General features: G+C 40.2%; 1 protein-coding gene across 8 annotated transcripts in view; it reads left to right on the forward strand.

The window, feature by feature from the left end:
• The window catches only part of dmd (dystrophin), a 140019-nt gene that overhangs the window by 53400 nt on the left and 63238 nt on the right, over positions 1-23381 (forward strand). For 7 of the 8 annotated variants that reach the window (XM_029524226.1, XM_029524185.1, XM_029524216.1 and 4 more), the window contains exons 3-15: positions 3820-3912; positions 4609-4689; positions 6019-6111; positions 8319-8420; positions 9198-9268; positions 10304-10422; positions 13535-13731; positions 17143-17271; positions 18656-18751; positions 19452-19550; positions 20463-20644; positions 21596-21746; positions 21923-22042. In XM_029524226.1, coding sequence (XP_029380086.1) covers positions 3820-3912; positions 4609-4689; positions 6019-6111; positions 8319-8420; positions 9198-9268; positions 10304-10422; positions 13535-13731; positions 17143-17271; positions 18656-18751; positions 19452-19550; positions 20463-20644; positions 21596-21746; positions 21923-22042 — 1533 coding nt within the window. The remainder of the gene's footprint in view (positions 1-3819; positions 3913-4608; positions 4690-6018; positions 6112-8318; positions 8421-9197; positions 9269-10303; positions 10423-13534; positions 13732-17142; positions 17272-18655; positions 18752-19451; positions 19551-20462; positions 20645-21595; positions 21747-21922; positions 22043-23381) is intronic. The other variant, XM_029524246.1, reaches the window with a different exon arrangement.

Here is a 23381-nt window from a genome sequence, read left to right on the forward strand (position 1 = left end):
TTCCCTGCTTGCAGAGCCCCGGAGCAAATGGACAGTGACAGACATGCAGAGTGTTAAAGATAGGGGGAGAATATAAAACCCCAGACTAATGTCCTGGTTGTACTTTATATTTTCCCTCATTCATACCAAACTCCTTCTTCTCCTTCTCAGTTTGGAGGATTAAGAATGACTCATGTTTGTGTGTGTGATGAGAAGTGATTGAAGTACTAACACACAGTTAAACACAAACACACATGAGGAATGAGTCAGCCGTCTCTTGGCATTCTCCTCACACACTGGCAGAGGTCATTGTACTCATTGCCATCACAGTTTGCTGAAGATGGAAACGTGTGTGTGTGATTGCATTTCTATCCAATACACAGTGTGTTTGTGTGGAGGTGTAATAGTGTTGGTGTGTTTAAAAAAATGCTAAAATAAATCACGAAATCAGGACTGAGCTTGTCTGTGATCACACACATTGTTTCTGTTGTGCTACATTCTTCTCATCCTTTCTCTGTGAAAAGTGAGCTGCTGTTTTTATGCCTCAGCTTCTGTCAACAGGATCTTTTGTGTGAATTAGGGTGAGAAATGTTATGATCATGATTTAATTACCATATGATTTGCTGTGAGGACTGATGGGACCTGTTGGACCAGGTCTGTCCTGGCCTAGCTCAGCTGTTGTTCACAGTCTGTGATAAAATCATACATTTCGTGACATTTAGCAGTTCTAATCATCACATCTAGCCACTGATAGCTTCTCTTATAGTCTTTTCCACAAGTTGAAAATACTGATAACTAGTAAACCCAGACTGTGTAATTTCTGAAAATATGGCAGTATCGACTTCAGACCCATCCAGAATTGAAATTCTGTTGCTGCACCTGCTGCAAATGTAGAACGTGTGCTTCATTATGTCTGCAGTTATCAAATTGTCTTTATCTGAAGTGCATTGCTCGCAACAAAATTGTTGGTTTTGCTTGCACAAACATGCACATGCAAATGAGTCGCCACTTTGAAGTCATTTGGATGTTAATGAGCTGCAAAAACCTGCGTCTCAAAATGTACTAATTTCTCAAATGCAGATTCTTATTTTGCCTCCACAAAACAAGAGACAGATGAGATATATGTTCACACTTGTTTTTCTATATATGTTGAGCAAAATACTTATTTTCTGGAGGAAACACTTTAAAGATCAGATAATGCAGCTCTGTTAAACCAGAGAGATGTGACTTCAAGAATATTCCTTCATTTACAGAGAGGTCAGAGGTCAGAAGACACCAGGAAGTGCTGCAAGTCGATACAAGTTGACAAACACATTTTTCGCCTCCTCTCTCTGTGTGTGTGTGTGTGTGTGTGTGTGTGTGTCTTCTCATGAGTACAGACTAGTTCCTGAGGTTGACGTGGGAATATGAATAATGAAGGGGATTATTAAATGGACGAGACAGAGGTTTCCAATGTGTGAGTGGGGAGGAAGGAGGAACAAGGAATGTTTTTGCCTTTCACTGATATTTATTTCCCTCTTTTGCTGCCGTATTTCTTCTTTCATCTGCTTTCAGCTGTGGATTTGTCACCTGTCATCTATACCCACACACTGTCCACAACCTGTTCCCAATAATACATCTACAATGTAGAGAGGCAGAGGTTAAGGAAAGAGAGTGATGAAAGGAGATAGAGGGAGGAAAATAAGAGAGTATGAGGTGTGAGAGAATGAGTTTGTGTGGGGGGGAAGTAAATATAAAATATAAGAGTGAGAGAGCAAAGGAAAAAATTACAGGAAAAAGACTGATCGCTGAATGTCTTCATTATGGAGAATTTTTTTACCTTCTCTTTTGTATAGTGTTTATTTTATTCAATTTTTTCTGGGTCGTTTCTACTTTTCTCCTTTCTGTCTCACTGCCGGTGCTAATGCATTTCAGACGCAAGAGCTGAGACTCCTACATAGCAGCTATCATTGTAATAATATATGATTGATGCAACTGTAACCAGCACAGTAACAGTGCAGGAAAGATTTGTGGGATCATTAGTACATGATGCAGTTGGCAAAACACAAAGAAGAGAAAAAGCTGTCTTTACTTGCTTATTTTAATTTTGTGCGTCCTTGCTCTCCTCCTGTCTTAATCAATTCCTCCACCACTTCCTCCTAATTACTCACTTCAGTAGGCGTTTTAAAAAAAAAATATCCCATTTCTGCTCACGTGCCTCAATCAGTGGAGAAATTACTCCATATTATATGACGTTAAATCTGTAATGACACCGCTGATGAACCGTGCACACGTGAAGGTCAATATCTAAGTTAAACTGAAAGAAGTGATCAGCTGTGGAGAATACTGTAGTGGAAATACACCAGAGAAATATTCAGTCATCGAGGCCAGTTAATCAGCAGAGGATTAACCCTGGTGGAAAGATTTATTTTTTAAATTACTTCCCAAAATAAACGATACATATTTTTAAATTGTTCGGGTAAAGTATTGAACAGAATATGGAAGTACATAAATATAATAAACTATGATATGATTGTTGAATACCACAAAAGATACAAAGGATATTGTAGGAGACTAGTTTTTAAACAAAGCTTTGTGGTTTTGTCAAATAAAATCTCTGTAATTGACAGTACCGTTTACCGGGAGCTGCAGTTTGTGTCTGGTCAGGTTTCCAACTCTTTCTGCCAAACAGATGGATTTTTTTGTGCATGAGAAAATCTTGAAACTTTTATTTTCACTACTTTGCTGATTCTTCATACCAAATATCTATGAATCCAAACCAGGAATGCTTCAGTCCCGAGGGGTACATGTGCAGACAGTATGTGGAAAGAAACATTAGATTTCTAATATATTTCCACATTTATTTTGCTGTAAATCAGGTGTAGCAATTGAGAATGTGATGAATTTCTTTGAGAGTGACCAACATTTGGCAACAGGTGATGCTGAAAACAAATGGATAAGCATTTCAAAAAGCTGATAACAATAGAAAATAGATGTAAAAGTAATTGCTAAGTGATGAATACTGAATTTAAGGGATATACAGTTTAAATAATGAGGTCAAAACTATGCATAATGGATTAAATGGCCAACAATGCTTTGAACATTTCCTACCACGACCACACATTACAAAATCTCCATCAGGATCCTGGTCCTCTCCATGTAAATGAGTTCACCGTATAGAGCATGTGAATATTTTTGCCTTTTGTTGCCAGGGCTCAGTCCTTGTCAAAAGTTTTTATTTATGAATGTGTGCTGCTGCCTCTACCTGGAACCGGCTGCAGTCAGAGCTGCATGTGGAAAATGTCGTCTTATTGTGAATTTGAATGAGAAGCTGTGCGCTCTTGTTGTGCGACTGCTGATGTTTCGGGGTATTTCTGCCTGCTGTGGAGAAACACAAAAGACACTCGCGATGTATTTAGCCTGCAGCATTTTCCAGAGTGAAGAAACTGCTGCTTGTAATCCTAGACTTGTCCGCAGTGATAAAGAACAGCCTCTTGGGTATTAACTGTTATCTTCACATTTAACGCAGGGCTGGTTTGTGATTACTCCAGAGATGTCTCTGTACTCTGGACTGATCTGATGTTGTTTTGGCCACTGAACAGCAGTGTCTCCAGTATGGGGATTGACCGTCTGACCTTTTCATGGAGCAACTAAATTGACCTCCTGCCACCTTCTGTGGTTTTCTCAGCAGAGGTGTCGCTTTTTTAAATCTGATGCTTCTACCTTTGCAGCCATGCATCAAAGGAGAGACTCCGCAGAAATCCAACTCACCTTACTAAAAATAACCATTTTGAAAGTCTACAAATATTTAGTGTCAGTTTATCATCATTTTGTTTTGATAATTCTGTGTGTTTGTTTTAGACAGGGAAGCCACCCGTGGACGATCTGTTCTCAGACCTGTGTGATGGACGACGCTTGTTGGAGCTGCTGGAGGGGCTGGCAGGACATGAGCTGGTATAAACATGAACTTTACAAGAAGATGCACAAATATAACAAAGCACAGAAACACACCAGATGCCAGATATTTAAATCAGCCCTCCTCCCTGTTGCCAGCAGAGTGTGAAGATGATGGTTGGCATTTTAACATGCAACCTCACGGCAACACAGCTTTAGCTTATTGAAGTACTCATGAATTTGTTCTTCCTTCCCTCTATTCAATCAATATCCACCCATCCATACATCAGTCATTGATCCTTCCATCATCCAAATATAAAAGCCAGTAATAAGATGATAAAATTCAAAAATTTAATGTGGAAACCATCATCCATCTGTCTTTCTAGATATAAAACTGAGACTGAACACACACACACACACACACACACACTCCCCTCAGAGTTAATCAAACTTTTCCTCCCACCTTGTGTTTTATTTTCCTTCCCTGCTCATTTCTCTCTGCATCTTCCTCTTAATTCTTCCACCACTTTCCTTCCTTCTCTTCTTCATTTCAGTATTTCTATATCATGGAGAGACAGTATCATCTTTGTCCTCTGCTTGTCTTGTTGTAATAATACACACTTACACAGAGTCAAATACACACTTTTATTGTAATGTGGCTGTTTGCAGCACTAATGGATGCCCCTTAGCAAGGTCTGTTTATGCCTCGGTAATCTCCTCTGTGGTGTGTGTGGTTGTGTATTTGTGTGTGTTCAGGTGAGGTTGGAGAAAGGATTCACCCGTGTTCACTCACTCAACAATGTCAACCGCGCTTTGCAGATCCTGCAGAAGAACAACGTGAGTTAACACACACATGGTTTTCCCTTTAACCCAATGTGAAAATGCATGAGAGTTTAATATCATCTGATTTGCATTAATGCATATTAAATAAATCAGAAGTTAATCTGAGCAAACAGAAATGTTTCAATTAAAGTGCCTTGGAAGTCTCCTTCTAGCTAGATTAAACCTTCTCTTTTTTTTGTATTTTTACTTTCCTGTCTAAAAAGTATATATCTCTTTTATGCTCACTTTTCTCTTTCTGTCTTTCTCATGGATACATTATTTTTTCTGGCTTTTTTTTTTTTTTTTTACATTTTTTATTTGGTTTACTTAATAAAACGCTATACACATAAAATTACATTTATTCATTTTTGTCATGTAAGTATGCTGATGTGAAACAGTAACAATAATATATATATCAATTTACTCTATAAAAACAAACATTTTTATAGAATAAACCCACAAACCATGTTGGTTTGGTTAGGTTTAATTTGAGAGAAATATACCAATAGAAAAATATTGTGACCAACTTGAAAGGCCTTACCAAATATGAAAATTAAAGTATAAAATTATTCGAAGAAATATCCTGTTTAAAGGACTCTTATATTTGACCTGAGGTTTATCTGTTCAAATTCATACCTTAAATGTAAATCCAAGATAAACAGAATCCTTAAATACTGAAGTGAACGTTTTAAAGAAACTGGAGAAGAAAACTTAATGATAATTGAATTGTATAATCGATTGTAAAGTGAGGTAAGACAAGACAGGCAGCATCATTGTGTCTTTTAAATTGTTGCTTTATTGTAGAACTTTGTTGTTCTATTAAGTCATCAGAAGGAAATGTAGGTTTTTGTGTTACTTTTGTATTTTATGATGGGCTTCTTGTTTCCTGTTTTTCCTGGAAAGCACCCAGTAATACTGCTGACAAAGAAACTGTAATCATAAAGTGTGTCATTATTATTTTTAATGTGTTTTATGTGTCTGGTTCCTGTAGATCAGGAACACAAACCATCCCAGTTTATGGTGGAGTAGATAAGCAGGTGCAGCTTTTCCATATGTTGTGGTTCCCCGTGAAGTTGTCACATAAAATCCACAGTCATAGTTCTACAGGCGGCCCCTTGGTATTCAGACACAAGGCTGTTCAGATGCATTTCTGTGTTCTTATATGGAGCACATTCACATTTGTTTTTATGTGGGAACTAGTGTTGTCAGAAGCTGAAGGAACAAACGATGTCTTCATTTTAAGGGCGTCACAGACCAAAAGCAATTTTGGGTCCACTAACACGGAGTAGGAAAGACGACCAGCTTGGATTTTATAAATGAGATTTGTCTGCATGCATCTTACAGGTGGAACTGGTGAATATCGGAGCGGCAGACATCGTTGATGGGAATCACAAACTGATTCTCGGGCTCATCTGGAGCATCATTCTCCACTGGCAGGTGTGTGTGTGTGTGTGTTTACTTATGTCCTAAGTGTGTGTTTGTGTGTACGGATGTGTCTGATCTGTGCAGCCACTCGGAGGGAATGAGATTTTTCATATTTTGCTAATCCCTCCAATATCATTATATTGCATTCCATTTTTCTGCAGTTTCTGCAAATATTTGCTGCATTTCAAAGACCCCTGTGTAAATGGAATATTTTTTCATTTATTTTACCTTGATGACTATTTACCCATCAAACTGCACAAAACTGCAACTTCACAAAATCCCATGAATAGAAAAGAGAACTCCCAAACAAACTCAATGAACTCTAAATTGTATTTACATCCAGTTTGCTGTTTAATTACACTGCATTAAATCAAGTCCATCTATAGAGCCAGTGAAAATAAACAAGGTGCAATGAATAAAATCACTGCAGGCATGCTGCTGAGATATATACATACACAAGCAGCTTTTACACCACAAAGCATAACTTCCTTTTCTCCACGATGCACAGATCAGATCTCCTGCAATGTGGACTATCTCTAAGCTGCAAGATGCTCCACAAACATTAACTGTCTTTGTCCCACAGAAACTTTTTCTGGTGATATTTTTGAATGTGTAGCTACCAGAGTGGAAGCCACATTCAAAGCAACAATTGTGAGCAGCAGCAAAAGAAAAGTGAGATATGAGTTTATTAATCTACAGGGTTTGGAGACAATAGTTCCGCAAACAGTAATATCTGGCCTGACAACTTCAGATTTATTCATGTCAGTCTCACATTCAGCTGCAAACGTCCAAATAGAGACTCCATTCTGACCCAATTGTGAAGATATGCAACATCATAACTCTGGTCGATGGACCAATATCAAGATGTCTGTACGTCTCTGCTTCAGCTGCATTTAAAGTTCAAAATGTTTTCCATTTAAAACCAGATACATGTGAAGCCGGCGGTTTTAATAGCTTACATTGCTACTGCATTTTAATTGTGTTGCATTCCACATTAAGTTGCATGGGGCCTAATGTCTCAATCACACCAGTTTGGCGTGGACTTAATGACACGATTAATAGCAAAACACACTTCTATAATGAGCTGAGTGTGTATAACTGTGATGGGGATGTAAGTGTGTGTCTGTGTGAAAAGCTGCTATGCCCTGGAGGTTATTTTGTGACTGTGTGTTGGCATGTATGCCATGCTGAGTGTATTTGTGTGTGTGTGTGTGTGTGTGTGTGTGTGTGTGTGTGTGTGTGTGTGTGTGTGTATGCAGCAGTCTTTGTTAAAGCACCCCTCCAATTAAAGTGGAAATGCATGCGGTGACCTACTCCCAAATGAGCCCCTTCTTCACCCAGCAGGCCACATTTTCCAGGAATTGCTAACAAACCTGTGTGTGTGTATGTGTGTGTGTGTGTGTGTGAGAAAGAACCTCACAATTGTCCCTTGCTGGGAATTCAACTTACCATCACACACTGAAGTCTTTGCACAGGGTTAGTTGCACATTGTCTGAGAGTGTGTGATTGTGACGACAACGTTTTCCTCCTCTGTCTTACTCATTGACTTTACGTCCCTGTGCGTGTTATTTGTTTGTTTGTTTCGGTGTTTGTGTTGTTGTTGTTGAGGCTTAAATTTAACCCTAAAAGTAAGTCCCCATAACAGAAATCACTGAAGGTTAATGTGAGGACATTTTTAAGGTTGGGGTTAATTTATATTTAGAGGAGAGATTAAGAGGGAGGGAAACACAAACAATCTGTTGTGTGTGTGCGTCTGTGTACATGCATATGTGGCTGATAGAAAGATGAGGCTAAGATATGCTGAAGTAATGTACAAGTGGGCAGTGAAAAGAGTATTGGGACTGTGTCTGTTTCCCATGAGCCTTGAATAAGTGCTCTGAAACTGTCACTCTCAACTGCCAAATATCCAGCCTGTGAGGATTCAGACAAATCCACATGCTTGCTCTTGTGCACGGAGCGGTGTATACACAACGAGCCTCCTTTGACTGTGCGCTTAGACTGAGGGTGTGCTGCAGTTTCGAAGAACAGGTGTGTGAATATGCAAAGTAATCACACTGACAGGCTCCGTCAAAGCTTTGCAGGGAAGCAGCTGATATTTTTGAAAATGTCTCTTTATGATAATGTTACATCGCCTGACATCATATTTAGTATAGACTTCAATATGTATTGCTGTGTGTGTCGATCGGCAACAGACCCAAACTCTGTGTTTGTGTGTGCAGGTAAAGGATGTGATGAAGAATGTGATGGCGGGCCTACAGCAGACCAACAGTGAGAAGATTCTGCTGAGTTGGGTTCGTCAGAACACTCGTCAGTATCCTCAGGTACGTTTACTTCTTCCTGAAGGTGGGGTCACCATGTCCTGTCATTATTCTGCCTTCCATCTTTCCTGGTGCCAGTTTATTTATTTATTTATTTATTTTTTTGTCTGTGGCTGGATCCCTTAAACCTCTCTTGAACACATTTTTATGAAATTTGGTGGACAGATGGGCTTTGGGCCAGTGAATAATGGATTCTGTTTTGGTGTTGATCCAAATCTGGGATTAGTGCCACCAGATGATTATCACTTTATAGCTCAAAGTATGAAACTAATCATAATCCTAAAAGAAATGTGTTTTGCAGGTGAAAAAAATCCAGTTGAGTTCAGAATTCAGTGGTACAGATGATGTTTTTGAACTATTTATTTCTTTCATTTTGTCTCTGGCCTGAACTGAAGTCTTTGGGCTAAACCGCTTAGAGCAGTCACACGCAGCATATGCTGCCTTTGGGATAACATATGGCATTTAATAGTTGTTTTCACCCAAATCACCCAGGTGCACACTGTTCTTATTTTTTTTTTAATCAGGCAGAATGTTTACCAACCAAGGGAAGTTGCCAGTTGACTTTTTAATACTTTCTTGCAGGTTTGTTTTCCTTTTGGTCATATTTTTCTGTCACTCTTCATATTAAAGAGCCAGAGTGTGAGGCAGAGAGTGAGAATGTGTCTTAAATCCACTGAGTCTCTGTGAAATGGGACCCAGTCTGGGGGGGGGGGGACAATGGTTCAGTACTCGGTGTCACACTCCATTCTTAGGTCAGCTATTTAATGTGTTTGTCCTCAGGTCAATGTGGTTAACTTCTCCAGCAGCTGGAATGATGGATTGGCCTTCAACGCCCTCATCCACAGCCACAGGTACACTGGAACAGGTTGTGTGTGTGTCTGTGTGTCTGTGTGCACTTACATAGTGAGGACTGAACTAAAGTTTTTTCCCCAAAAGGAAAACACTTGGATTGAGCGATGCAGAGATAGAGACAAATAGAGATAGACGGAGCACATTACGGCCTCTTTAGGCCTCTTGACGTGGCCTATTTCTGTCTTTTAGGACCAATTTTAAGATACTTTTAATGGTCTGTCTAGTTTGCCATCGTCTTCTCTCTCCTCAACTCTGCAATCTGTTTCAAAGTCAAAGCACGCATGTTCTGGGTTTATTTGCTGTCTATCGCACAGTGGAATCAAGTTTATTAGGAATAAATGAGTGATTTAAATAACAAATAAGGAAGTAAACGGCAGCGACCGGAGGAATAAGTGGAGGACCAGCACTGCAGAGGTGATACAAGATTAGTGTTTCTCAGTCAGAGTTCAGGTCTCAGGCCTGGGCTCATCTAATTATCCACAAAATCATGGTGCTGTAGCATAACAGTAGGATCTGTTAGCTGAGTAAACACACACACACAATCCATCATCGTGCAAACAATTTGCTCTGCTGCTTCATGTCAACATTAAGATATTCATTGAGAATTTAAAATCAAATAAGATCAACGACGGTCTATATAATCAGGCTCTGTGTTCATTGTTTGCTGAGGAAATAAAAGAACATCGCTGCATGAATACCTTACTGCTGACTTACAGTAACAAGTTGTTCCCAAAATAAACCTGGCTGCATCAGCTCAAGTGAGTTAATTACACTGTTTCATTTGAACAAAATTAATCTATAGGCTGTATAATCATAAAAAAATCATTAAACAACTTCTTTTATTGCTGCAACATCAGCCCTTCATACTTTGGAGAACGCTCTCTGTGTTCTTGTTTTTCCACAGAAGACCAGAGACAACGATCAACCGGGGACATGATCTAGCAAATTCTTGTGGTGTTTCTGTACATCTGGATGAATTAAAATATAGATGTAATGGATATATAATCAGTTTTATTTCTGTTGCACCTCTGCAGGCCTGAGCTTTTTGATTGGAGCTCAGTTGAGAAGAAGACATCTGCGATCGACAGACTGGAACATGCTTTCAATAAGGCAGAACAACACCTGGGGATAGAGAGACTGCTGGACTCAGAGGGTAACTAACACACACCTGCATGCCTGCACACATATACACCAGCGATACTGCTAATAATGAAGTGTCATGCTGTGATTGGGTGATAACTGTGCACATTTTGCGATCAGTGATGCAGAAATGGGCAAAAATGCCTTTTCAGTCACTAGAAAAGTGAACTTATGATGACAGACCTCTCCTTACGAGTATGGTTGACCATTCACCATTGATCATTGTTGCTGCATCGCATTGGCGGTCCAAAGTTCATTGTGACACTCAACAAGATAAAAGCGATGAATAGATAACACATAAGAGTAAAGATAATAAACTGCCCATATAAGGGAAAGGACCATAGTGCTGTTAAAATATTAATTACCAATCGCAAAGCTGAACAAAAATAATTGGCTCTCATGAATAAAAATTACATGTAAACAAAACAAACAACGCAACTCTGCTTTTATATAATATCCTATTCTTTTGGTTTAAGATTAACTTTTGCTCCAGAGCATTGCCACAAAAAGTAAAATCTAAAGTTAGTTTGTGTTTATTTCTCTTTTTAAAAATTACAGTCTGTATAATTTCACTCTGTGATCGAGTGGTTTGTGTCCATGTATGAATGGGTTGGTTGAAGAGTCTTTTTTATTCAGAATGAAGTTGATTATATGTGAAATCAAAAAATGAGAAGTATTCCTCTTTAACCCCCCCCCCTTTCTGTTCAGGCTTTGAGCCAACTCAATAGGGAGAGTTGTAATCCGCCGCAGCTCGCTTAAGCCTTGAAATGACACATCACAGCAGACAAATTTCCATTGATCTTACAATAAACAATCACTAGTTAGGAGCAAGTGGAGTGAATGTGCAGCGTTATTATGCTGTGCATCAACGCCTGAAATGCTATTAACCCCCAACCTGGGCTTTCTGAACATGGCCCCAAGCTGTGAGAGGATTCCAGGTTTAGTTTTTCTCAGTTTGAGGCTCATATCTCAGAGAAGAGCAGCTGTCAGGATTTGTGAAGTTGAAAGCAGCTCGTTGGTACCAGACATCAAACCATAATGGATGCTTGAATGACATCATAAGTTTGAAACATTTTTCCTTGTGCTCTCTTCTTTTCTTGTTTATCATGGGTGGGACACTCTAACGAACACTGAAGCCTTCCGGTTTTAGACACACAGTGTTAATGTGGACAGTTTGGGAAAGCTGCAGGTGGAGGAACAGATTAATGCATTTAAAGGTTTAAACAAAACACTGTGCAGAAGATTAGAAGGATTTCATATCACTGCAACTATTTGGGCCTTAATTATCAGATATTAATTAGATAAACAGGAACAGCAGCCAGTTATGAAGAACCTTAAACCTGCATTTTAGTGAGGGAGTCAGATTGTATTGAAGTGTTTGAAGTCCTCCAAACAAAGTGTCAGAAAAACCAAAATAAAATACGATGGCTGAAGGCCAAATTACAAACTGGACACTTCAGACCAGCAGCTCACAAACTGATGGGCATCGTCATGGCGCGTTGAGTTGATCTGAACATGGCGGCACGAACACTGCTCTGGTTTAAAATGAGTTGGGCTGCTTTTGTAGTGAATTAAAGATCTCTGCCTTGTGTGGTTGAGATACAGAACTGACACCAAACCTTCAGGGGAGCGTACATTTGCCAAAGGCAGCTGTTGTGTTTACTGCTGCAGGTTTGCCAACATGAAGCAGGTGGTGTTCTGCAATGATTTCTTTTTATGACGATTATTGGAATATACAAATGCTCCTTTTTTGAAAATTTGAATGAGACTTGAAGAACAGGATGCCCCTTTGGTTATCCCGCCTTTGTCTGTTTCTATCAATTTATTTTCCCCCTAATTCCTTCTTGTCACTCCTCTTTCTTGCCTTTGCTTAGTTCCTATCTGTGCTCAAGTCGTTTTTAGCCTGGAATCAAAGTTTACATCCAGCTGCTCAGGTTTCACATTGTATCTCCATGTCACCCTTGAACACATCAGCGAACTGTGAAATGATAATAAAACGATTTCTCAAACAGTGATAAAAGAGCTTCGCAGAGAAAGGAATGAAATAAAACCAAATTAAATCAAGGGCGAAAAAACTGCATTCATTTTAAGGGAAATAAAGCATTGAAAGGGAAGGTGCAGCCAGGAAAAGATTGTTTCCGTTTTCAGGCCTTTATTATCCCCACCAGGGCTTCGGAAGACCAGGCCTCAGGGCCACTTTATTTTATATCAGAAAGAATAAATGTGATGTCTGAAACCAACTAATTTAAGACGCTGCTTTCATGCAAATAAATTGCATAAATGTTTATGCTGCTGCTGCAATACTCACTCAATGGAGGGAGGACATGTAGAAATACACAATACCTGCACATGCACACACATACAGACACACAAAACCTTGTGTATACACATTCAGATTCATGGGAGTGAGGGAGGTGTCCATACACAGACACTCTTGCAGACAATTGCATCATATACGGAGCTGTTTGTCATCCTGAACAAACAATAACACCTTCAGATTTCTCTGTGATGCTTCTAAATCCGCGTTTCACGGACACAAATATGACTCTTACTCCGGCGTCATCTCTTTCTCTCCCTCATGCATACACTCACTGCTGTGTTCCTGCCTCTTTTCCCCTCCATCGTCATCTCCTCCTTTCTGCCATTCATTGTTGTTCTTCAAATAATGAGCACAGCACTTTAAACATTACTGTCACATACTCACACCCTCAGTTCATTAACAGTTTTCATGCCTCTGTTTGCCCGTCTTCTCTCAATGAGCAGCTCAGTCTCTAATGACGCTCATTCATCTGCTGGGTCTCAGCCCTGCTGTGATCTGTCTGTCAGTCTGGCCCTGGGCTCACGGGCTCTTGGCTGGCCTTCTTCTTTAAATCACCAATCTGTTGTACCTGCTGGATACGTTTGACTGAGGCTGCGGGAAATAAAACGTAGCATCGACAGTTGTCGCCGACGAGAGAAATGGCTTTATTTCTTCCATTAACAGACTGTTGAGGTGGATGGAGATCGTGTGGCAGAACCCATTTTATTTTCAATTTACCAGGTGTCTAAGAAAAAGTTAAATGCGAGGACCAGTTTTCTTTTCAAAGTTGTACATGTTCTTCATTTTCTCATTTCCCGCTCTGCAGATGTGGCGGTGCCACACCCTGACAAGAAGAGCGTCATCATGTACGTGACGTCGCTCTTCCAAGTGCTTCCCCAGAGTGTTTCCATGGAAGCCATCGAAGAGGTGGAGCTGCTGCCCCGGGGAACTCCAGCCACCATCTCCCAAGTGACAACAGAGGAGCACTACCAAATCCAGACCAAGCAGCGCTTCTCCCAGCAGGTTAGACTCTCAAACTCGGGCACCTGTGACTTTGTCATAACTCTGTTTTTCATTGATTTTCTCTGACTGAGAGGAAACTCAAGAAAACAACCAACTTAGTCACTTAAAGACCCATTCGGTCATGTCCCTTGTTGTATCAGTGAATATGTTGGTTTCATGAGTCACTTGAGGATGAAATTCACCACAGAAAGTCAGACCTATAGATGCACATACAGAGGGGAAAATAACACGTTAAGATCCTGGCACATCAGAGCAGTAGGTGGTCTTTGGGCAAAAGCTTTACTCACCCCCGGGATCCTCCTCCACAAGTCCTCCAGACCACGTCAAGACCAGCTCAGTCCCCATAACTTCACTAATGGAAATATTATTAGAATCCTAATTTGGCCAAGTGCAATATCTAAATACGATTTTATTGGCCAGCAGTTTTATCACACATTAGGTGATGAGAACACTTGACCTCATTCCATATCTCGGTTCCCTCTTTTGACTTTATGTCTGCAAAAAACATGCAACAAGTGGTTAAATGTCCAGCCGACGTCCATCTTTGATGTTTCTATGGTAATGTGTTGGATTGACGCGGCTATCAGTGGACATGTTGACATCTAAATGGCGATGTTTGTCATTGTGTCCATGCCATGGGATGTAACTGTTACCATGGGAGCTTAGTGCTATGATGTTAGGAAGCAGCCATGGCTTATTTCCCATGAGTCTTTGCTCTGCATGCATTGTGCTGATGGTCAGCGACTCTTTAGAGCTGCTTTTTCACGTCTACATTTGCTTTTTCGTTAAATATTATTATTTAGTGTGAAATAGACTCTATAGAATTACACATTAACCAGCTAAATGACTGCAGATGTTTGTGTTCTGCTCATTATCAGCTCCAAACAGGATTTTCTAACCCATTTACAAAATGAGTTTGCACTCCTGCTGAAGTATCAACACTCCCATCCTGCTTTTCTGCCAACCAGCCGCTTTATCACGAATATGAAGGAATCCCCAGCAGGGCTTCCTCTTTGTTGAAGTTATCTGGTCTGAAATGACCTCTGAATTTTAAACACTGGACTTTCACCCCTCTAAAAACAGTAAATAAAATGTTGTTACAGTCCCACCTTGAAAACTTTGAAAACAGAAATCTAACAACAAAATTAGATACAAACATAAATATATTAGCTAAAAATAAAACAATAAAGATGGATAAAAACTCATGCACTTCAGCTCCCTTGTTTTGATTTCAGTGCACTGCAGCTCAGAATAGTTGGATCTCATAGCACATAATATTAGCCAATATTATTGATTAGCTATGAATAGATGCCCTTCAGCAAATGAGGCTAATGAGCTTCTGTGCTACCAACCCTTGTTTTGAAAAGAAAAAACTTTATCACCAATATTTTGACCTCACAGATACTGATGTTTTCTCTTTCCTTGTGAAAGTTCTTCCTGCTCACTCTAAGATATCCTCCAACAACCGCCCTGTAAGCTGGGAAATGTAGGCCTTAAGTCTTTTAAGTGTCTGAGTGAAAATTGAGACAGCAACTGAAAAAACTTCTGGGGGGCAAAATTTGAGGTTATAAATTACATCTACTGACCGACCTTTGGAGCTGAGTTGAAGTTAGGTTGATGTCATGCCGTCCCGCCAAGGCAGGATGGAGTGAGCTTCCTGGAGTAATGGCTGGTGATATTATTATCTCAGCCAGTTTAATAGCCACTTGAAGCCCAGCTCTATCAGTTTGCTGTCTAAGAGCTGGGAGAAAATGCAGGACAGGAAGAAAGAAAAGTGGAAGGGACAGATGTGGAGAAAAGTGGGAGAATGAAATAAGCAGAGGAGTGTAAAGATGAAGAGGTGGACGGTGAACAGAGCAGTGGAGCAGACAAGAGGAGTATTAGAACAAGTCAGATGGCGATAAAGCATGAGACAGAGAGGAAGAAGAGTTAGTGACACCGAATTATCAGCCTCCTGTCTCATCTGTCACAATCTCCCTACATCCACACCGGACCTCCACCCAGGACTCAGGCAGCGGGCGGAAGGAGGAAAAATGACTAAATCTAAAGTTCTAGACAACGAATTAAAACAAGTCCAATTTCCTGTGACAGTGTCTGAGGTGGCCTGATGCACCAGAGCACCGCTCAGCTCAGGTGAAGTGAAACCGGGAACACGGTTAATTGACCTTGATGGAGAGAGAAAGAGGAAACTGACGAGGAGTAGAGCAGACACAGACAGGTGAAGGAAAGAGGAAATTGTAATAAAAACACACAAGACGTGGAAGGTTCAGCTGATATTTGATTTGAAACTCAATTATTTCCCAGTCTGTTGTCAGAGAAGACACTTAATGAGGTCCAGTGGGAGCTCAAATCACTAAGTTTCGTGCCAGTAAATAACAGATGCTGTTAAAGACTGCTGCTGGGATAAATGTGGCTGAGTGAGCACGGAGCAGGATGCTGAGAGAAAACAGGTTAATAAGAGGAGCTCTGCTTTGACTGTGCTGCTACTGTCCTGTTTTTCATCGTGTCCACATGCACACCTCTTCTCTCTGTCTCTCGTCTCTCTTATGTCTGCGTCGCCTGTCCCTGGGTTTCCATCCAAAGATTTTTATTTGCAAATTCTGAAGTGTTACATTTGAAAAAATCTGATTTTTGTTCAAGTACCCAGAATCGAACCTATGTTTTTATGTTTTTAAGATGAAGGAATTTGTATCTAACTTTTATTACTTACTTCTAACTTTACATTTCTAATGCTTTATAAAGAATGCTTTTGAGGTTTCATATAATGTAGTTAAGACTGACTCCAAGATTCTGCTGACACATTAGATTAAATGAAGCTAAATTAATTTAATTACACTTAACATTGATATTTACACACATTTGAAGTTTTTTGTTCAGTTAATGATTCATTATCTAGAATAAGTTTTGCTTATACATATTAATCTTGATAATAATAAGTAATTCAAAGCGTTTTCATTTATTTTGTTGCTGTGTTTCTGTTTTCATCTTCTGAGAACAGGAAGCATTTACGACATTTGCTGAAATAAGAGTACATCGCCACATAGCATTTTGCCCAAAATAAATTTTGGAGAGTTTCCATTTTTCCTGTAAATGTGTTTATTTGACACCCAGTCTGTAAAACATTTTTTCTTTCTGCTGTTTTTAAAGTTCACTTAAAATTAGCTTGACATTTGGATGGAAACAGAGCTTATGTGTGATTATTCATGTTTCTTTTTTCTCCTCTTTTCTGCTTCTCTCTCTCCTGTCCTCTTGATTTTCCATCCTCCCTCACTCCCTGTCTCCTCCTGTCTCTTCTCCTTTTGTCCCACTTTGCTTTGGGATTTTTTGATCCTCCATATTTTCGCATCCTTTCGCCTCCTCTTCCACCTTCGTCTCTCTCTCTGTCCTGCCCCATCTCTGTCTCCCTCTCAGATCACGGTGAGTGTGGCTCAGGGCCGAGTGCGGAGCCCCTCGCCTCAGCCTCGCTATAAAAGCTGTGCCTACACCCAGGCTGCCTATGTCAAGTCGCCCGAGCAAAAGAGGAGGCGTTTTACTGATCAGGTCCGTGTCTCTCTAACGCTCCATCACTAACGTCCATGTCCGTGCATGTTCTGGCTGCACTCCCATTGTTTCGTCTGCTCTACTTTGTGCAACAAAAAAAACGTTGGCTCACAAGAATACTTTTTTTTTTTTTTGTTTGTTTCTTGCTTGAAAGACTTTTCTGATCAAACACTCTGATTTGGAGAAACACTGAATTGTGAAGAAAAATTTAAGACTGAAATGAAGCTGCAGGAGTTAATGAGATGGACATTTTTATTTTTTATTTTTTGCCTTTGTCCGTCAGTCATGTGTTTTGATTAAATTAAAGGTTTGAAATGTTTATTTCCATTAATGTTCACTTCAATAATTCATTAGTCAGGAGTGTTTTTACATGTAAATTTGGTAGAACCTAAATCAACAAGCGTTGGTGGGATTGACCTTTCGAACCAATTTAAAAAAAAAAAAAAAAAAAGGAAATCAAAAGTTGCTCTTTACATGATCACTGTTGCCAACAATGCAAGCAGCAACCATCTGTGTGCTAGTTTTGATTTCCTCTCTCTTCCTGCATCACTGTATTCAGAGACTGTCATATTTAATGTAGCAGCAGGGTACTGTATTTAACTCAGCACCTAAAAGGCGTCACAAAAAGAGATAATCTGTCAGATAAACTTTATTCCAGCACTCCTGCTGTTCTTTGAATGTAGGCTGTAGAGCTGAACGTAGTGTATGAACTCATAAATCTGGTTTTTCCTCACACAATCCCTTCACAAACTATTTAGCCCTCTTCACTTTTTAAACACTTTTAAACATTTTGTTGTAGACTTTAAGATTGGAAAGGCAAAGCGATCAAATTCCAGAGAACAGACAAAGGTCTGGTTGGCTGGGCTTTTTGATACTTTCTGCTATTCACTGTTGTGGGAAATGGATATAAGAAGTAGAGAACACGTTTAATATGTGCATTAATTTTAAATTTAGATGTAATCCGGAATGGCACCGTGGACGGGCCTTGTGTGTGTCAGCACCTTATTAGCAGCGAGAAGAAAAGAGCGAGAGGAGGAGCACAAAGAGGATATACAAAGAGAGAAGTTGTCAATGTCCAAATCAGTAGCAGCTACACAAAGACAGATATGGACAGAGAGAGACCCAAAGAAAATGAGGACGAGTTGTTAAGGTTGGACGAAGGCCAGGATTGCTTGTCAGCACCAGAAACGTCCAGGGCTGAACGGCCGCCTGTCATCTCCCTCTATTCTTTCATGGCTGCCTCTTTGTTCTACTCATCTCCCTGCCCCCTTATTCTAACTTTTAACATACTGTTTATTTCCTCGTTTCATCTCCTTCCTCCCTGACACCATCCGTCCCTCCTGTTTGTCCTCATGTCCATTATCTTCCATCCTGTCCTACGCAGTTTCTGACTCCCAGCCAGGAGGAGCTGCAGCGGGGCCTCAGTCCTCTTCCTCCAGGCTCCACCAGCCTAGAGAGCTACCAGGCTGCTTTGGAAGAGGTAAGGTGGACTGTCACAGCTCTTACATCGATGCAGGTTAACAGAAGGGCCGTGGTTGTCTGTATTTTTATGCTTCTGTGATGGCGGTAGTTGTTTCCGGTTTGATGATCCGTGTGTGTGCATCTGTCCCATTTCTTCAAATTTGGCACAAACACAAATCTGGACTTCATGTCCTGATTATGACACAAGACAAAATCTTCACACAGTTTTGACAGTAGTCCTCATGCTTTAGAAAAGAAAAGTCCGGATTTGGTTTTATTCTATCAAAAACATTTAAGAGAGGTGAGTTCTGGTGCCATGAACTTAAATATTTAGGCATCAATGATCTGCTTGTCTCTTTGTATTTTTTTGTCATCAAATAGCTTCAAATCTACAAGTCTCAGTCTCATATATGAGACAAAAGATTATCAATAAATATCAACCAAAGGATGCTCAATAAATGGAGGCTGGTTAGTTTTCATTCATATTAATTTTGGGTTTAGGGATTAAATAATACATTTTGTTGCTGACCCAGAAATTTGTGCACAATATTCTTTTGACTGAACAACAAATATGTATATATCTACAAATATGTGTCCTCCTGTTTGAGTAACGTTTAAATGCACGATACTCTCAAAGTATTCAGAAATGGAACAAACAGAGCAGAAAACTGATTTCAGCTGTTCTTGTTGAATGGAGTGATTGTGCTCTGGATTTGAAGGTGCTGACGTGGCTGCTGTCAGCTGAAGATGGACTCCAGGCCCAGCCGTCCATCTCCAACCATGTGGAGGAAGTAAAGGAGCAGTTCCACACACATGAGGTGAGAACCAGGTGACTGCTCTCAGTTAAATAACCAGACATTTTTCTTCTGTTTTTTTTATCCAAATCAGTGGAGCCAAAAATATAAAGTACTTAAAATCAACACAGTTAAATCTTTTAACTCACAAAAGGTTTTAGTCTGAGGGTCTGAAAGAGAATGTTTTTATGATAATTTTTGACATTTCTCAAACACTAATAAGCAGTTTCATCCAGAAAATAATCATCAGTTTGTCCACAGGCAACAAAAAATGAATTATTTCAAATTTTGGAAAAATCAAAAACTGAAATCTCTCATTTAGAGTTCATACTCATTGATGTTTGTTTTGTCCAAGGTTTTCATTTCCATAGATTTTTAGATTTTACACTTGAACAGTATTAATAATAAACCTGGGCCTACTTTATAATCAATGAAAAGATATATATCAATGATAATCAATATATGATCATCAATCAATGACAATACATGCACATAGCTGTAAAACAATGAGATGTTACTGATATCGTTATATAATGAAAAGTTAAATATGCTTCATCACAGGTTCAGAGTGAAACTGAGCAGACAGCTGCAGCAGCTCTGAAGTTCTGGGACTGATTCAGCCCTGAGCAGCTGTTTTAAAAGTTAAACCCTGATGGATGTGGTTTTACACAAACACTGGCTTACTATCGACTTTTATTCTCTCCAAATTAAATTAACCCTGATTGTTTCAGCGTGTGAAGGATCATATACCAGTTCAGCACTCAGAGGAAATAGATTAAGCACCAAGGTGAGAGGTGGTAATACATTTTGAGAGCAGTTATTGGAAAAAGAAGGGTCATTCAGGGGGAGTTAGTTGTACTGTGAGGGTAAATTAAACAAAAGAAGAGGAATGACTGTGAAAATATTTGTGCCTTGTTTATGGCCATCTCTCAACAGGGCTACATGGTGGAGCTGACCACACACCAGGGCAGCGTGGGGCGGGTCCTCCGGGCCGGCGCCGCTCTGCTGGGGGAGGGGAGCCTGACCGACGAGGAGGACTCTGAGGTCAGGGAGCAGATGAACCTCCTGAACTCGCGGTGGGAGCACCTGAGAGTGGCGAGCATGGAGAGACAGACCAGGTACGTGGACCCAATCACCACTTCATCACAACCGCTCCAAATCCATCAAACCAATATTTGCATCCGTGTGAAAACGTCCCTACTTCTCACTTGATTTATTAGCTCAGTTAATGTTTTCTTAATGAGTTTATGGCCTCAGTCTCTTGATTCCAGCCTTCTTCAATACAACATGATGTTCATTTTTTAAATGATGGCCCCATTTAGACGAAAATAGACCATTAAGCAGAGCACTAACGTTAAGCTAATAGTGAAGCTTCATTTGTGTAAACTTGATGTAACTCACAGCTACAGGCTGTGGCAGCAGTAACGGTTGGTTGAGTCCAAGTCTAAGTGTGAAGACTGAGTAGCCTTTTTATGTATCTGCAGTCAGAATGGGAGGTGATGAGACAGACACCCAAGCCGGATGTGATTGTTCCACATCCATTTGGACGTAGGGGGAATGCTTACCACCAGTTGATAAGATTAAAGGTAGATAAAGGCCCCAATTAGCTTTGAAGCAGCCAACACATTTGTTTTCTTGGGGGGTTGAGCATCTTGATCAATAAAATAAACATTTGACAAAATGTACACGCTCAGCTCAAGAGTAATCAGTTATTTTGTCATAGACAGGCATGAGACGACATGATTTGATATAAAATTTTCTTTCTATCTTATCCTAAAGTTTGATCTCTCCTGACTCAGTGAATGAAGATCTTCACAGTAGCCAACATTCACGGACACAAAGAACAGCGGGCTCTAATTAAAGGGAATGAAATGATAACTGACACAGAGCCAAATTTAATTAACTGACGTCCTATCTTCTTTGATAATCTTGTTGATTTAAGCACAAGGCTGTGCAGACATGTCCCGGACTTCCAAACACCACTTAGATGAGATAGCAGAAGTCGGTTGTAATGGCAGCTGTGAATGAAAGAAGACGATGGGTGCCTTGAACTGTTGTGTCTGTCTCAGACTCCACGAAGTCTTGATGGACCTGCAGCACCAGCAGCTGCAGCAGCTCACAGATTGGTTGGACGTGACCGAGGCCCGGATCAAGAGGATGGGGGCTCAGCCGCTGGGACCAGACCTGGAGGATGTCAAGCATCAAGTAGAGGAGCACAAGGTGGCCGGTCTAATTCTTCACATATTTCTTATATTATTTTCAATCCTTCATCCATACAATGTCTTAATTGTCTTAAAGGGTCAAAATAAAATAAAGTGAATTGTTTGTTTAACTGAAGTGAGGCTTCAGTTAGGGAGAATTGTGGCCATAAATGTGTATTCATGTGTGTGTTTCAGCTGTTGCAGGAGGATCTGGAGCTGGAGCAGGTGAGGGTGAACTCTCTGACCCACATGGTGGTGGTGGTGGACGAGAGCAGTGGAGACAGTGCCACGGCCGCCTTGGAGAGCAAACTTCAGGTAAAGACAAACAATTACACTAAAATCTGCGTGCAACACACTCAAAGTAGAGAACAAATACCTCATTCATGTTTGAGATAGTTAAGATTCATACTGTGAAATAGACTTAAGTTTTGTTTTTGGTGTTGTGCGATAATTAGACCTTTGCAGCAATGTTTGTGTTTGTGTGTGTGTAGATTTCTGCTGATGATGTTTACTTTAGAAGTCATTGCCACACAGACTCCAGCCAGCAGTCAGAGTTTGCTGCTTGTTTGTGCGGTTAATCCTCCATGCCTGTCTTCTCCTCTGATCTTAGCTGCTTTGTTAACTCTCACACGCTGCAAAGAATCAAAGCAGCTTTCTAATACTGCAGCTTTGGACATTATTGTCTGTGTCCGAGATTCAGCTGGAAGGTATCTGGGCCTGAAATCGATTGGCCGAGCTCAATGGCGGACCAACAAGTAGAGCTGCCTCTGTATCTGTTCCTGACAAGCTACAGGGCTGATGCTGACCTTTGACCTCACTGAGAGCGCGGAGGAGGAGTGGAAACGTGGAGCTGGTTAAGTTCCTTTCTGTGAAGTCACTGTGATTTGGTCTTTGTGAAGTTCAGACCTGTCTCTTCAGGGAGTGAGGTGTAGTTGTACACAATCAGGAAGGGAAGAAATTTGGTTAATTGTATGAGAGGCTTCCTTGGAGTCAAAACCTGAAAGAAATTATGCTCTCTCCTTTTAAACTTGAGTCAGAAAGCCCTTTATTTATTCATGATACCACACAGCTCACAATGTCATATAAAACAATTACAATGCAAAACACAGGTTGTTGTACTGAATGCGTACTATCAAATCTAATATCACTATGAAGGTGATGCACTTTAATGTTGCTTACTCAGTGAACGATTTCAGATGAACAGCTGAGGGAACATGGTATGTAAAAAGGAGGTTTTCTTCACGCTGCTGAACTGTCACTTGATTAATTACAGGCTATTCATTTTAAGATTAACCTGCTGAGTCTTTCCTCCCTCACTTTTCTGCATCTCATTGTCTTTTAATCTCCTGCCTGCTGCTCTGTCTTTGCGAGGACTTGGTTCACTGTTGGGTTTGTCTTTGCCGGGTAAATGGGACAGAAGACTTCACAGCGATAGGCCAATACGACTGAGTCAGGAAGAATCTGTGTGCTGTGATTGTGTGTGAGACTGCACCACAGAAAGATTCATGGGTTTATGGTATTAATGATGATTTTCATCTTTAGTCGTTAGTCCAGAAGCTAACAGGCAATTTAATATCTGGTGAGGACATTCAATAGTTAATGTTGAAATGAAAACATCATTGAATGTAGACTTTGGATTATTTCATTTTGGTAG

This window comes from Echeneis naucrates, chromosome 2 (genome assembly GCF_900963305.1).
Source record: "Echeneis naucrates chromosome 2, fEcheNa1.1, whole genome shotgun sequence".
Classification (NCBI taxonomy): Eukaryota; Metazoa; Chordata; class Actinopteri; order Carangiformes; family Echeneidae; genus Echeneis; species Echeneis naucrates.